Genomic DNA, 13,838 nt, shown 5'->3' on the forward strand with positions numbered 1-13,838 from the left:
TGGGTTGGAAGTAGTACTCTCATTTACTGTATTTCTACCAGTAACTAGTGGCAAAAATACAAATTATTATTCTGAGGCATGTGTCCCATGGCTACACTTAAATGATGATAATGAGTAAATTCAAGATAGGCTACTCCTTGATGAAAGACGAATTAAGCCTCTGAACACAGGGGTAGCTATGTATGAACTGGAGCATGCGCTGCTTGTTCAAGTTGCAGAACATTCCTCTGTGAAGGCGGTATGGTGACACAGTTTGCTGTTTGCATAATGCAGTGACATGCAGTTGCTAATTCACCTTTGCTGCACTTCAGACAGCAATGCACTACCAGTATGTTGATGGAATAGGTATATGAAAAGTGTATCTATCTTGCTGCAATGGTAAACTGGAGAGCAAGTGATAGAGGTCTGAAATAAAATGCATGAGTAGTTTGGGGATTTTTTTTGTTTGTTTGTCTTATAGTGATGCTAACTGCATCATTTTTAAATGTTCTGACCTGCACTCTCTTTTTACATGTCTTTAAAAAGACAATACAGTTAAACTAATGTTAAAGGAAAGAAGCAGCAGCATGTCTGGGCACAGACATTTCCAGTTAAAAACAACCAGTGCACAACCCTGCCAAGTGCATGCACATTGATGATGGCATGTTCCTCTGTAGTTGTCAAATATGGTGAATGCAAAGGGGAAGTCTGTTGAGGGGCTTTCTTCTGTGGATGTCTCATGCATGGCAAATCTCTAGGAGAAAAGCTAATACTTCAAGTAGGATTTAGGTATCAAGTGGAAGGAGGTAAAAATTTAAAACAAGCTTGGGGCTTTATTCACTGCTGGGTTTGCACATCATAATCTGTGGAGTCTTGTGTGAAGCTGAAGAGATTTCTGAGTATACAGGCCCTTGCATTATGGTTCTTAAAGCACTTCCCTAGTTACATCTTACGAAACTAAGTAGCCTCATAACCACTGTCTGCTGTCAGCTACTTGCAGGAAGCTAGTAGTTCTTCTATAAATTAACATCTGGAATGGGGGTTCCTAAGTAAAACTGGTTCCCTGTATAATGGTGGATCACACCCACCACCTGAATAAGGCGCTGATGTTCCTTCAAACACTATTACAAGAGCTATTACTATGTAAGAATTGAAGTTAGAATAAGGAGTTGATGTTCCTTCAAACACTATTACAAAAGCAATCACTATGCAAGAATTGAAGTTAGACAGCAACAGGGGCAGGCAACTAGATACATCTGAGCATCGTATAAAAGAACCACTTACTGCTAATCTTAATTACAGTTGTTACACAGAGGAAAAATAATTAGCACAGAGCTCATTTCATTTTTCTTAACAGCAGATGGAATAAAACACGGAATGCATTTATGATTACACCAGTAATGTTAAGGAGCTTGGTGTCCATATGCCTTTCTTGCCTCATGTGGGAAAGCTTCAGTAAAGAATGGTAGTTATGTAAGACGATCTCATTAGGAATAGATATATCCATGCTTATCTTGCCAAGAAGTGGACTTAGTACAGCTCTTACTTCATTGTCCTGATGGTGCAGTGTACTGTGTTAGCAGACTGAACTGTCAGTGTTGACATACACAACAAAGTGTTGACATACTCAAATCCTTTTCCTTCTCAAAGCAGCTGAAGTACAGCTGTTACCAACAACTGAGGGAACTGAGCACCTAAGTGACAGCTTTCACTGATAACTTGGTACTGCTTGTTAAAGTGACAACAACAGCATTTACACCAAATGAACTGAGTTTCTGAAAATTATTTACTAAAATAAGTACATTTTTCAGTATAAGTTACATAATTGCATACAGTTTTAGCTCTTTCTAAGTGCTTTTGGTAATAAGGCAGCAGCGTAGGCTGACAACTCTAACTTTTAGCATTGCTCTTTACACAAGGAGTCAGTGCAAAGGTATTGTATTTTCCAGCAATCTGCATTTTTACTGAGTGTGTTGAAGATGAACCTTTTATTTGATACAGCTTAAGCAGAAGTGAACTGTACTGCAATTCTTGCTTATGGGAAAAGAAAGCCTGTACAGTAGAATATGAATGAAGGATGCTCAAACCATGATTTGTTCACCAGAAGCAGTTAATAAAACAGTTAACAGCCACAATTATTTGTGCTTCATAAAAAACTTAGGTTATAAACTAAAACCTCAGCTGCAAAAGTTCTTCACTGTAGAATAGCGCTTAGTGCAAGACATACAATGTTTCAGATCTGCTTTGGTGGTAGAACTTCCATGGGCTATCATGGAAAAATGTTTCCAGAAGAAATAATCCTCTTACAGATCAACAGCCAGCTCATTCCCCTTTTCTCTGTGAAAGAACAAGCTCTGACAAAGGAGAACATGTATTGTGGTAAAAGCTATAGTATCACAAAAACCCCAAAACTGGCCCCTGGACCGGTTCATCAGTTCAATACCCATGTTCTCTGGTTCAAGTTTATTCAATGTGGCCTTAGCAGACCATATCAGACTACTAGAGAAGTACTCTCCGTCAGCCTTGATTTAAGTCAGTGAAGCAGATGCTTCAGTCACTAACTCTTCTACTGGCAATAAACAGGGTCTGAATAATGATCATGCAAACTTCTTCTTTGTAGCTGTAAATCGTTCCATGTACTACAAAGAAAACAAAGATTCAGAAGTTAATACAAGATTCATTGTTATTGAAAGCAGCTATGCTTCTGCTCCAAGACTCAAAAGCACCTTGCATCAAGAGCATCCTTTAATTTCCCACATACTACAGAGCTGTAGAGCTCCCAGACATTAGAGCTTTAATTTCAAACAAAGAAAAAAACTCCAAAAATTTCTGCCATTTGCTGTAATTCAGATTAAAGTTCCAGAAAGCAAGTCTTCACAGTGCTGAACAGTCAGATCTCAAGGGTTAAGCATGAGCAAACAGTTAAGAATGCTGCATAATAAGCACCATCCATTATTTTCATGCCATCAAAGTGAAGACATGCCTATCATCACCAGCTACCCTTCAATAGATGCCGATGAAAGAACATTGATCCTGAATCCTATGAGGAAGCTGATCTCTGAAGAACTCCAGAAATTCCTTTCTGAGGTTAGTTACAAATCCAGTGCCAGGGACAATACCAGCAGACTGTACTTCTATTCACCAGCATAAATGCTTAGTACCCTGAGGAGGTACTGGTAAGGACTTCACCAGAGGGTTCTTTAAGAAAGCCACACACACAAGGGAAAAAAAAGACACAAACCTTGTCGTAACCTTCCAGTTCTCTGAGTTTCTTAATTTCAAAGAGGTTGCCTTCTACTGCAAGCAGTGAGATCTGGGAATCACTGAGGATACTCTGAGGAAGCATGCTGAGTTCTAGACAGTTTTCCTCTAAACGCAGCACTTTGAGGCGTGGACAGTGGGAGATCTGCACTGAGATCTGGGAAATCTGGTAGAAAAAAAAGAGAGAAATTGGATTAAAACATTAGTAATCCATGATTACTTTAAGTGATTTGTTTCAGGCTAATGTGGAACAATCACCTTGTAAATATAAATGACATTAACTACTTGACAACAATGTGTAAGCAACCATAATAATAAAAGTCCATGTAACTTTTTGTTCTTCCATGATGACACGCAACCTATACATGTTTATCAGATTCCTAAGAACTGTTCAAATAATTTTCTGTATGACTAAGTTCAGGATTTATCAGTTAGTCAAATCAGGAAGTGGGATGTATCAGTACAAAAATTCTAGTTGTGATCCCTCATTTCTGTTGATTATGGGGAGGTCTTTTAGCTATAAAGTTGTGATGGTCTGAGTTTATGTTCCTTGAATGTACTAAGCCCAAGACAGACCACATCCTAAATCTACATGCCCATAATATCTCTGTTACCAGACCTGATTCTGATTCAAATTGAGTTCAATAGCCTGCAATTCTCCCACACTGTCGGGCACGTTTTGGATCTGGTTTTTTGAAAGATCAACCACATCCAAGTGGCGAAGACCACAGAGCTGTGTAGGCACAGTCCGAAGCTGGTTTCCAGAAAGGCTCAGGGTTTTGAGAGCCGAAAGCTGTCCAAACGCAGCCGGCAGCTGCCTCAAGTGATTGCTATTCAAGTATAGTGCTTCCAGTTTCTTCAGTTTACACAGCTCCTCAGGTAAAGCAGCTAGAAACAAATGACACAACAAAGAGATGACCTAAACAAAGAGCAGTATATGTCCATACCCATTTAATTCAAGTAAGTTTCTCTATGGAAAACAGTGATATATTACAGTAATTTCTCACAGGATTAATTTTCCAATGAAGGCACAGATCCCTGCACAGAAAGTTAAGCCCGGTGACAACACATGCTTTTTAACCATCCTCCATAAGTATCTTAAAAATAATCTGCGGATAAGGCAGACCTTCAAATCACATCCTGAAAACACCACTCTCAGAAGAGTTTAGCCTATCAATCAGCTGTACTCCTTACCAACCACTTTGCCAACACATTCCGTTACATTTGAAGTACCACACAATTCACAGCTTCAGGTGTACCTCTTTAAAGGTATTACTCAAAACTAAGTTCTCAGATAATTCATACTGTATCATACCAGCACAAAAGCCTCACCAGGTAAGCTCTGCTGGTGTTCATTCATCCCTCATTCTACCTACACACGTGCATAAGCTGTAGCACTTCTGAGCTGCACTATAGAGTCAGAGGTTTGTAAATTTGGTTTTCAAAAAGGAAGATAATACACAATTAGCACACAAAAAAGTTAGTTTCCTGACTTCATCTGATTTTTCCATGAAGTTACTTTTTTGTCCAACAGAAACAGTAACAACCACTGAATGGCCACAAATTATGCAGTCAAGTTTCCCACATTTGGGGAAATCACACGGGTCAGCACATCCGGAGTGCAAGGGCTGAGCCTCACCCTGGGAAAACCACCTGCCTCATTATGCTGTCAAAGGAAGTGGTGCTCAGTCTCTGTGGAACAGGCTGGAGATGCTGGGGATTGAACCCAAGACCTCTTACATGCGAAGCAAGTGCTCTCCCACTGAGCTACATCCCCTTGCCTAGCAGGATTCAAACCTACGCAGGGAAACCCTATTGGATTTTAAATCCAATCTTTTCTACAGATGCTCTTCTTTACCAGTTCTCTGTGCAAGTGCTACACCATGAGACACTTATAATTTCAGATCAGACAAGTCACAGCACAGAAATGTTATGGTTTTAAGTACTTACATGTCATTGTAAAACTGATAATACAACTAAGTTGGCAACTAGTTTTGAAGAAATTATGGTTCTGGGCTTTTTGATCCTGTACACGATTCCCAAAGATTTCAGTTTAGGTGACTAAACTCCCCATTTACATCCTGTGAGAGTTAAATCATTATATTTAGTTTCTGATCAGATGAATCAGGTTCTTATTTTTAAAATCTACAGAGATATTAATGAGCAGACATACTCAGTTTGTTATTGTTTAGAGCAAGGCTCTTCAACAAGGAAAATTTTCCAATGAGCGGTGGCAAGAGCTCTATTTTGTTGTTCGACAAGTCTATCGTCCGTAAGTTGCTTGTTAGCTTCTGCAGATCTTCAGGAAACTATGGGGGAGAAAAACAATACAGCATTTAGATATGTTAGATATGTTATTTAGATGTATTAGATATGTTATTTAGATGTATTAGATATGTTTAGCTCTGAATGTTCAAGTTACACAGCTTAGAATTTGAACTATAATATGTAGCATTATTACATATTGTCCTAAGTATCACAATGCCCAATCACCACAGTGTGCAACTAAGGTAGCAAACTTGCTTAATACGTATTTTTAAACATACTTTTTCATCCGAGGAAGGGAAAAGGGATATAAAGGAGACAGTCTGACATCTAGGAAGTAGACTTTAATCCAAAAAACTTAAACGAAAAAGGGAGAAGGAAGTGTACCATGACATGAGCTTGGTTATATTTTAGTCCTCATGTGTGTTTTTCTGAAATGTGCATTTCTACAGCTAGCTAACAACTTTTTATTTTAGCAGATTGGGAAATTTTACACTTGCTTTCCTTTTTAATTAATTATGAAAACCATTTTCCTTTTTCTTATTTACATCCTGTACCACTTTAATCTGCACTTGGCATTGAGCTGAAACAAAGAAAAACCTGGTCAGTAGGCCAGTGATTTTGATTCTTTTTGGCTTGGCAGAGAAAAAGGGAAGAGAAAAGGTAGGAGAGCAGAAAAAGATACTTTAGAAGTCTTGGAAAATTAGTGCAACATGGCATTATTCTGGCTATCCTGTGAACTGTTACTTGAGTTATGATTCCAGCACATTCTGTGTTTTTTTCCAGTCGAGTCAAAGTCAAGACAGTTTCCAATATAATAAACTTCAAGAAGCTTGCAGCCCAGTGAACAGCCTGTACAGACTAGTCAGATGACTACAGTTAAACACAGCATAAGTATATAAACGTGACAAATTGTGGAGTATCTTTCTAGGTAATGATACAGTCATAAAATTTACAGGTTTTCCCCTCAAGTTTACAGCCTTTTTTTAAAAACAGCACAACATCATAACAAGTACTTCTTGAACATATACACACTCTAAAGCATAAGCTCATAAGCATAAAACTGCCCTGACAGATAAATCAGCAATCAAAAGACAGTAAAACAAAAAAAAAAAAATCAAGCAAAAAGGGAAAAAAAACCAAACTCCTGAAATAATTTTATCCATCATTAATTGCAAAAAAACATACATATGCAGTGCACTATGACAGAGGTGGGTATTTCTCTCCAAAAGCATCAGTCATGTACACAAACTGCCACATTTCCCCTACAGATACATTACCTCTGTGAGACCCTTTCCAGTTAGCTGAAACACACCAGTTTTCTGTGCTGTCTCCAGGTGGGCCTTTAATGCACTATTTCCCATCCTAATAGTTCTCTGCCAAGCGTCCTAAGTTTGAGTGACAGTCTCAGGCGGTTTCTCTCAGTTATCCTGCACTAGAGAACTGCAATCCAAAGTCTCTGTGATAAAGCAAACGTAGAAAGTAATTTTATGTGTACCATCTTAAATACTACAGGCGTTTCAATATAATGAAGCCCTTCACTGCTGCGTTTTCATCTGCCTCATAACTAAAGCCTAGAACTTAAAAGATTTACCTGGCTTAAGGTGCTTTCATTGCAGCAGCTTGAATACAGTAGACACAATAAGTAGAGAAAACTGCATACTCTCCCAGTTTTGCCCCTTTCAGGGCCTAGTAGTCTAAGGAAATTCTCCAGAGACTGGCTGTGATTTTAATGGCATCTATGAGCACTGACCTGCTGTCAATGCTTCAGTTCTATTTCTTTTGTCAACATTTGTTTCATGTACAGACCTGACTCTTTTGCTGCGACTCTAGATGCCCACACACGACATCCATCTCCCGTAACCACAACAGCGTTTAATTCCCAGGACTGACTACATGGGTTTGTAGGCCGAGGGATTAGTGGCAGGTCTGTGGCCGGAAGGCGGGGAATAAAGCCTCACACAGCACGTCAACGGCCGGGATAAGAAGCATTCCCTAGAAGAGGGTTAACAGGACCCTCGGAGAGGGACGAAGCCAGCAACGACCCGCTGCAGGCCCGGGTCCCCCCGCCTCAACCCCGCCACCGCAGGACGTGCCAAGAGGGCAGCCTGACCCAACCCGGCCCACCTCACCTGCACAGAGCCGCACGATGCCCCTTCGCGGCGCCGGCGCCTCCCGCACCTCCCCGCGGGCTCCGCCTCAGCCCTCTGAGAGCCGCCGCTCCAACAGCTCTCACGGGCCCCCGGAACCGGACGTACATCCCTATCCTTTCCTTCCGCACCCAACATGGCGGCCGCCCTGCGGTCCCTGCCTCTGTCATCCGCCCGCGCTTCCGGGACACCCACGACGGTGGAGCGGTGGCGCTCCGCTTCTTCTGCGATGGAGGCCGTCAGCCCCTGGCCCTGCAAGGAGCCCGAGCCCGCGCGGGAGCCGCTGGAACTGAGTCTGCGGCTGTGCGCGGATGGTGCCGGGGAGCGGGGCGCCGCCGGGGAGCAGGGTGGCGCCGCGGCCGGCCGCTGTCGCTGGGAGATGGGGCAGGGCACGGTGGTGAGCGCCCTGCTGGCGCGGTGCCTGGCGGCGGGCGCCGTGACCCAGGTAACGGCCCAGGGCCTGGAGGGGGCCGCGCCGGAACGGCAGCGGGGTAACAAAAGCTGCGTGTGGTAAAGGCCCTTCGGGCCTCTGTGTCCCGCGGGGTTTCCCGCGTGCGGTGCCTCACCTCCGTCTCCAGCCTGACAGGTCTCAGTGCTTAACCGCTGTGGAGCCGGCTGTGTCCTGAAGTGGGACTGTGCTGAACATGCTGAAACGTGTTCCTGTTGGTGTAAATGGCTGCGAATTTGAGAGGCAGGGGAGTTTTTCCTTTTAGTGTGGGATCTCTTATGGTTTTGGCTGATGGCAGCTTTCCTTACTAGGAATAACCGTGCCTTCTGGTGTGTGGAGCTTAGATGCGAGGGGTTCCTTGTGCCCTGTGGTGTGTTCCAGCAGCATGCAAGCCAGTGTCTTTGACAGTGCTCTCATTATGCCTTTTATGAGATTTTATTTTCACTCGTCTTCATTTTCCCTAAAAAAAATGCATTTATTTTATGAGCTGTTCTGATTAAATTTTCTTTATTCCTTAGTGCAAGAGTGTAACAGCAATTTTAGACTCTTAAAAGCCAACCTAGTGGCTTCGCATCATGTATTCTTGCTCTGACTGCATTTTTTCCCATTGTTTTCATTTCACAGGAGACACTGGATTTAAACTGTAGGTCTCCCCTGTGCTTAGTCAAATTCGCAGAGATGGAAAGAATGGCAAACATGCGAGCTGAAATCAATGAGGTACGAGCTGAAATCAATGAGGTACAGCCTTTACTATTGTCGGTGTGCATCCAATGAGGTACAGCCTTTACTGTTGTCGGTGTGCATCCAATGAGGTACAGCCTTTACTGTTGTCGGTGTGCATCCAATGAGGTACAGCCTTTACTGTTGTCGGTGTGCATCCAATGAGGTACAGCCTTTACTGGTGTGCATCCAATGAGGTACAGCCTTTACTGTTTTCAGTGTGCACCCAATGAGGTACAGCCTTTACTGTTGTCGGTGTGCATCCAATGAGGTACAGCCTTTACTGTTTTCAGTGTGCACCCAATGAGGTACAGCCTTTACTGTTTTCAGTGTGCATCCAATGAGGTACAGCCTTTACTGGTGTGCATCCAATGAGGTACAGCCTTTACTGTTTTCAGTGTGCGTCCAACACTTCAGCACTGGGTTTGGCGGGGATGAAGTTATTTTCTTCCTGGTAGCTGGTGCATGGCTGTGTTTTGGCTTTAGTCTGAGAATACTGCTGAAAGCACATTGATGTTTTAGTTACTCTTAAGTAGTGCTTACCCTGATCGACGACTTTTCAGTCTCGTGCTCTGCCAGTGAGGAAGGGCACAAGAAGCTGGGAGGAAGCAGAGACAGGACACGTGACCCAAACTAGCCAAAGGGGTATTCCATACCACAGTACGTCATGCTTGGGGTATAAACTGGGGGAGTTAGCTGGAAGGAGCTTACTGCTTCTCAGGACAGGCTGGGTATCGGTCAGTGGGTGGTGAGCAATTGCACTCTGCATTACTGTTGTTCATTGGGGTTTTTGCTTGGTTTTTTTAGGGGTATGTGTCTGCTTGGGGTTTTTTCTCTCAGTTTTATATATTTTCACCTTATTGTTTCTCTTTTCATTCTAATCATTAGTAGTATTAGTATTATATTGTACTTTAATTATTAAACTGTTTTTAGGCTTTTTTTCCTGCCAGTTTTCCTCTCCATTCCAATTAGTTGCCAGCTGGGGTTAAACCATGACAGTGGCACTTGATGATGTATCAGGCTGCCATGTGCTATTGTTTCGTGTTTTTGGGGTTTTAAAACAGTTTAGCTGTTAAACAGTTGGTACTTTTTCCCCACTGTGAGTTGTCATAAAGAAAAGAACCACATTATGAAATAAAATGTTTCAGTATAACTGGAAAGATGCAGCGGCCTGCATCTTTGATTAAGTGTTACGTGAAGTTTTCTGAAGAAACTGAAGAACAGGTAAAAATTTGTAGTTGACTTCAGTTCACAAAAATGTGTTTATAGGCAACTAGACTGGTTGGTTAGCAAGAGGTAACTTCAGTCATGTCCTACTGCCTAAATTGGCTATTGGGTTGTATTTTATGATGATGTTTTCTGAACATTTGCTGGTACAAAAACTGTGTTTATTAAGTTACATAATGTGGGCTCCAACTTACTGCAGCTGCTTACAGCTTGCTGCAAAGCAGTGTGACAAATTCACCATTTACTTTTTTGGAAGATGGGTTGAACAGGTGGTATCATCCTGTATTGACAGGCAGAAGGAACAGTTTCTAGGTCACAATAAGGTGGCTGCTTAGCATCCTTTGCTGGAAGGTTTCACATGCAAAGGACCCTCTCTGATAAATGTTCAATATGCTATGAGTGAAGCACATTTATTTATGTCCTCTCATCAGTGATCAAGAAAAGCAAAGCAACAGCTCTCTGTGTGTCCTGAGAGACTGATATGTCATCATCGTCTTCTTTTGTACTTTCCTCAGTCATCTCTTGTCTAGCCAAAATGGCCAAAACTCTTTCAGCTGCAGGAAGGTATCTGCTGCTCTTGTGCTGGTTTATTATTGGAAAAAATTAAAGCTATGAGTTTTCCCTGAGAGAGCTTCTCCCACAGCTGAAAAAGTCCAACACAACACAAACCCTCCAGAAGGAGGGAACTTGGGGCTGCAAAAGGTTCTTTAGTAGAATGCAGACCATGAAACTGCTTTGTAGGAGGTGTAAGTTTCTGTGTTTAGGAATGGATTGCGAAATCTCTCTTTCCAACATAAATTCCTGATAAATCACCAAATTTATCATCAAATGCTTTTTTTAAACAGTCTTTTCCTATTGACCACACCACCACCACCCCACTCCCCAAGTAGCGGTAACACTCCAGAGAGCACAGTAACATGCTCTCTTGCAAATGCTCCCTCTCTGCTGTCTTTCATACACGTGCTCTCCCCTATGCTCCTGCTTTTTCCGTTTCCACCCCAAGAGGGTCAACAATATCTGGATAAGTAAGTTAAAAATGCATTTTCATTTGATGTTGTTACTGTTGTAGATAAAACTGAAAACTGAAATCTTGCAGTTGGAGAAGGAGGTAGCAGACATTACTCACCCTTTTTACTTAGGTAAGTGCAGTTGTACCTTAGAAAAAACAAGACTCTTAAATGACTTCATCAGCATTTTAATGTTTCTTCTGAGTACATGCCACTTGTAGAACTCATTGCAGCTTATTAGAGGTAGCAGGTGCTTTATGGGCCCCTAATGAACACTTCTATACTATTTGAACTTGTGCTTCTGCTGTGGCAGGAGATGCTTGTGTGTAGCTCATTATCCAAAAAAGCTGGGGGGGTGGACAGCTCAATGCAGCATCAGGAGTTCCAAAATCATCAGTAACCTGATTTGATTCCCTTGGCCTGTGTGCTGCCTTGCTGCTTTTCCAGTAACTCAGTGTATTTTTGCTGTATTTGTATGCCCCTAAAATCTCTTGGTATTTTGGAGCATGTGGATTCATTTCTTGTGTGATTTGATGGATGCTTAAAAGTATTCTAGCTTGCTACTACTGTGTTAGGCTAGTGAAGTATATTGTGATACTGCAGTGCTATGGTATGGTCTTAAAAAGTTGGTTTCATTTCAAACAATTTACTTAAAACTATAAGTAAATAAAATTAATAAAGCAGTATCTGTAAAAAGTAGGTATTAAGACTTTGAGGTGCATGCTGATACTAAATCCTATAAGCTCTACCAAAAGTAATTCTGATTAATGATCTCTTTCTTGAATGTAGACTGTCCAGTGCAAGAGATCAGATTGTATTTCTCCAGAAGAAATCTTGCTCTTGTTTTAGCAGGACAGTAGGTTCAACTTTGCAATTTTATTTTATAGGCAAAAAATGTGAGATTATGCAAGATATGAACAGACACTTGGAAGCTGTACTGAAAGAGGAGAAGGCTCTCAGAAAGAGGTTGCTGAAGCCCAGATGTCAAGACAGCCTGCCTATTGAGGCTACTTTCCACAAGTAGGCGTATAGAAAATAATTGTTCTTTGTTTGCATGAGTCCAATTAATTTGAACTAATAAGCAGTAAAAATTGCATGTTTTCATTCACTTTTCTATCGATTAGAATACAAATAAAAATGGTAGCAGAGCCTCAGCTAAAAGCTAGTAGTTTACTCATTGCTCAGTTTGTAGAAAGGTAGTGATACATATTTTTATGAATATTTGCTTAGGTTATTGGTCTTCTGAAGATTACAAAACTATTTGTGATCTGTTGTTTTAAACAGGTATGTTAAATTCATTATGCTTCTCCATAGGCAGGAATTGTTACTTTAGCATTTGGTGTCTTCCTTGCTCAGAATAAGTGTGTGAATGATTTCCAGACATGTACAGTACATTTTAAAAAAATATAGTCCTTCTTACGCTCAAAAAATCTGGTCTAGTTACTGACAAAGCGCATACTCACTTCTGTAATTCCTGCCCTACTTGTTGCTGAGAGTTACAAAAGAAGTGTAATTACAGAGAAATTAATTAGAAAACCCATGTGGTGAAGAATTAAAAGCTAGGAAGTATTAAATCCTCATTGTTTTCCACGACTTTTGAGTAAGGGCTCTTTCTTTGTTACAGGGATATAGTAGAGTTGTTGACTGAGGCTGTGACTTTCATTGAGAAGCTTGAAAGCCATCTGCAGATCATTAGAAGCACCCCTGAGATACCAAACATGGTGAATAATATGGTGAGTAGCAAAAGAACTGAGTCTTCTGTCTCCTCCAGCATTAAGAACTCAATGCTGTTTGGGTGCTTAGGTCATTTTTATATCCTGCTAGATTGACAGAGTATATAGAGATGAAATCCTTCTCTTTTCTACTTCAGGAGACTGTGTTGACAAAAACAGAGTTGCTTGTGATAGAATTGGAGGAACTGACAGAGCATATACTGAAATGGAGAGAACTTCAAAGAACTTCCAACGTCATCTGCAGTACTGCTGAGTTGGACTTTGGCTTATCTGTAACCTAAGAACTCATTTTCGTCAAATAGGATGCCTGTTCAAAGAACTACCTTTCTACAGTCTTCTGTGAAAACTACAACAGAGTTGTGGTGCTTTAAGGGGATTTTGTAGGTAGTTATGTTTCTGTTCTTACACAACAGTTCATGAGCTGTAGTTCGTGGAAAGACAGACTACCGAGAAGACTGTTAAGGAGTTCCTCTTTGAAATAGTTGGACAGGATTCCCTTGGAGCCTGTATTGTCAAGGCACATTTGTTTTGATACTTCTTTTGCACTTGCTATAGTGTCTCTGTTTTCTATGAGGATTTTAATAATATGCTGTATTTTGTATGTTGCTATAAAACTTCAATAAAAGCACTAGATTTCAAGAGCTCAGTTTCTTACTTTTTATTTTGTTACTAAATTGTATAATTAAAAGAACAGTGCAAAGTCTTGGGTCCCAGCTTAGGCTTCCATAGGAATTACAACCAAGAAATTAAACTAGGTTTACGTTACAGTTCATTATGGTTATGATGTGGTTTTGTGGAAACCAGGGAAGGGACTCAGTGATACATGACAAACCACATGTCTGTGGTAGTGATAAATACATTCTTCAGTCTCTCCTTTTCTGTTGCTTGCCCTATTTTCTTTGCCCCCGCCCCTCCTCGATTAGAATAAAAATCTTGTTCCATGAGTATGACTGAATTTAGCAAAAGCACTGATTGTTCCAGTTTGCAATGTTAGGGACTTTTACATCATGAAAAGACTTGTTGGTAAAACATCACTGGGATAGTGGTT

The 13,838-nt window shown here is 41.1% G+C and overlaps 2 protein-coding genes and 1 non-coding gene across 4 annotated transcripts; 1 reads left to right on the top strand and 2 right to left on the bottom strand.

The window, feature by feature from the left end:
• Window positions 1–1,747: 1,747 nt before the first annotated feature.
• On the bottom strand, window positions 1,748–7,778 carry LRRC57 (leucine rich repeat containing 57). 2 transcript variants are annotated; one of them, XM_065682725.1, is made up of 6 exons: window positions 7,638–7,778; window positions 6,786–6,964; window positions 5,414–5,549; window positions 3,860–4,128; window positions 3,221–3,406; window positions 1,748–2,618 (listed from the first exon to the last, which is right to left on the bottom strand). In XM_065682725.1, exons 2-6 carry the CDS (start codon window positions 6,867–6,869, stop codon window positions 2,577–2,579), a joined length of 717 nt encoding a protein of 238 aa, XP_065538797.1. In that variant the 5' UTR covers window positions 6,870–6,964; window positions 7,638–7,778; the 3' UTR covers window positions 1,748–2,576. The 2 variants fall into 2 exon arrangements, with proteins under 2 accessions (XP_065538797.1, XP_065538798.1); XM_065682726.1 differs by lacking the exon at window positions 7,638–7,778 and adding an exon at window positions 7,100–7,129.
• Window positions 4,946–5,017, bottom strand: TRNAA-CGC (transfer RNA alanine (anticodon CGC)). The gene has a single exon. It is a non-coding gene; the product is annotated as a tRNA-Ala (tRNA).
• HAUS2 (HAUS augmin like complex subunit 2) lies at window positions 7,755–13,431 on the top strand. Its single transcript, XM_065682724.1, has 6 exons — window positions 7,755–8,100; window positions 8,728–8,820; window positions 11,120–11,189; window positions 11,945–12,077; window positions 12,682–12,790; window positions 12,928–13,431. Exons 1-6 carry the CDS (start codon window positions 7,792–7,794, stop codon window positions 13,069–13,071), a joined length of 858 nt encoding a protein of 285 aa, XP_065538796.1. The 5' UTR covers window positions 7,755–7,791; the 3' UTR covers window positions 13,072–13,431.
• Window positions 13,432–13,838: the final 407 nt, after the last annotated feature.

Source organism: Lathamus discolor, chromosome 6 (assembly GCF_037157495.1).
Source record: "Lathamus discolor isolate bLatDis1 chromosome 6, bLatDis1.hap1, whole genome shotgun sequence".
Lineage (NCBI taxonomy): Eukaryota > Metazoa > Chordata > Aves > Psittaciformes > Psittacidae > Lathamus > Lathamus discolor.

Bases quoted from the DNA above. Each gene is read 5' to 3' on its own strand.
- LRRC57 (XM_065682725.1), bottom strand. From the start codon at position 6,869: ATGGGAAATAGTGCATTAAAGGCCCACCTGGAGACAGCACAGAAAACT. The intron at 4,129-5,413 runs GTATGTCTGCTC...ATTTGTTTCTAG, and splicing joins TCTAAACAATAACAAACTGA to CTGCTTTACCTGAGGAGCTG. The intron at 2,619-3,220 runs GTTTGTGTCTTT...TTTTCTTTGTAG, and splicing joins AACTGGAAGGTTACGACAAG to TACATGGAACGATTTACAGC.
- HAUS2 (XM_065682724.1), top strand. From the start codon at position 7,792: ATGGCGGCCGCCCTGCGGTCCCTGCCTCTGTCATCCGCCCGCGCTTCC. The intron at 8,821-11,119 runs GTACGAGCTGAA...TTACTGTTGTAG, and splicing joins TGCGAGCTGAAATCAATGAG to ATAAAACTGAAAACTGAAAT. The intron at 11,190-11,944 runs GTAAGTGCAGTT...TTTATTTTATAG, and splicing joins TACTCACCCTTTTTACTTAG to GCAAAAAATGTGAGATTATG.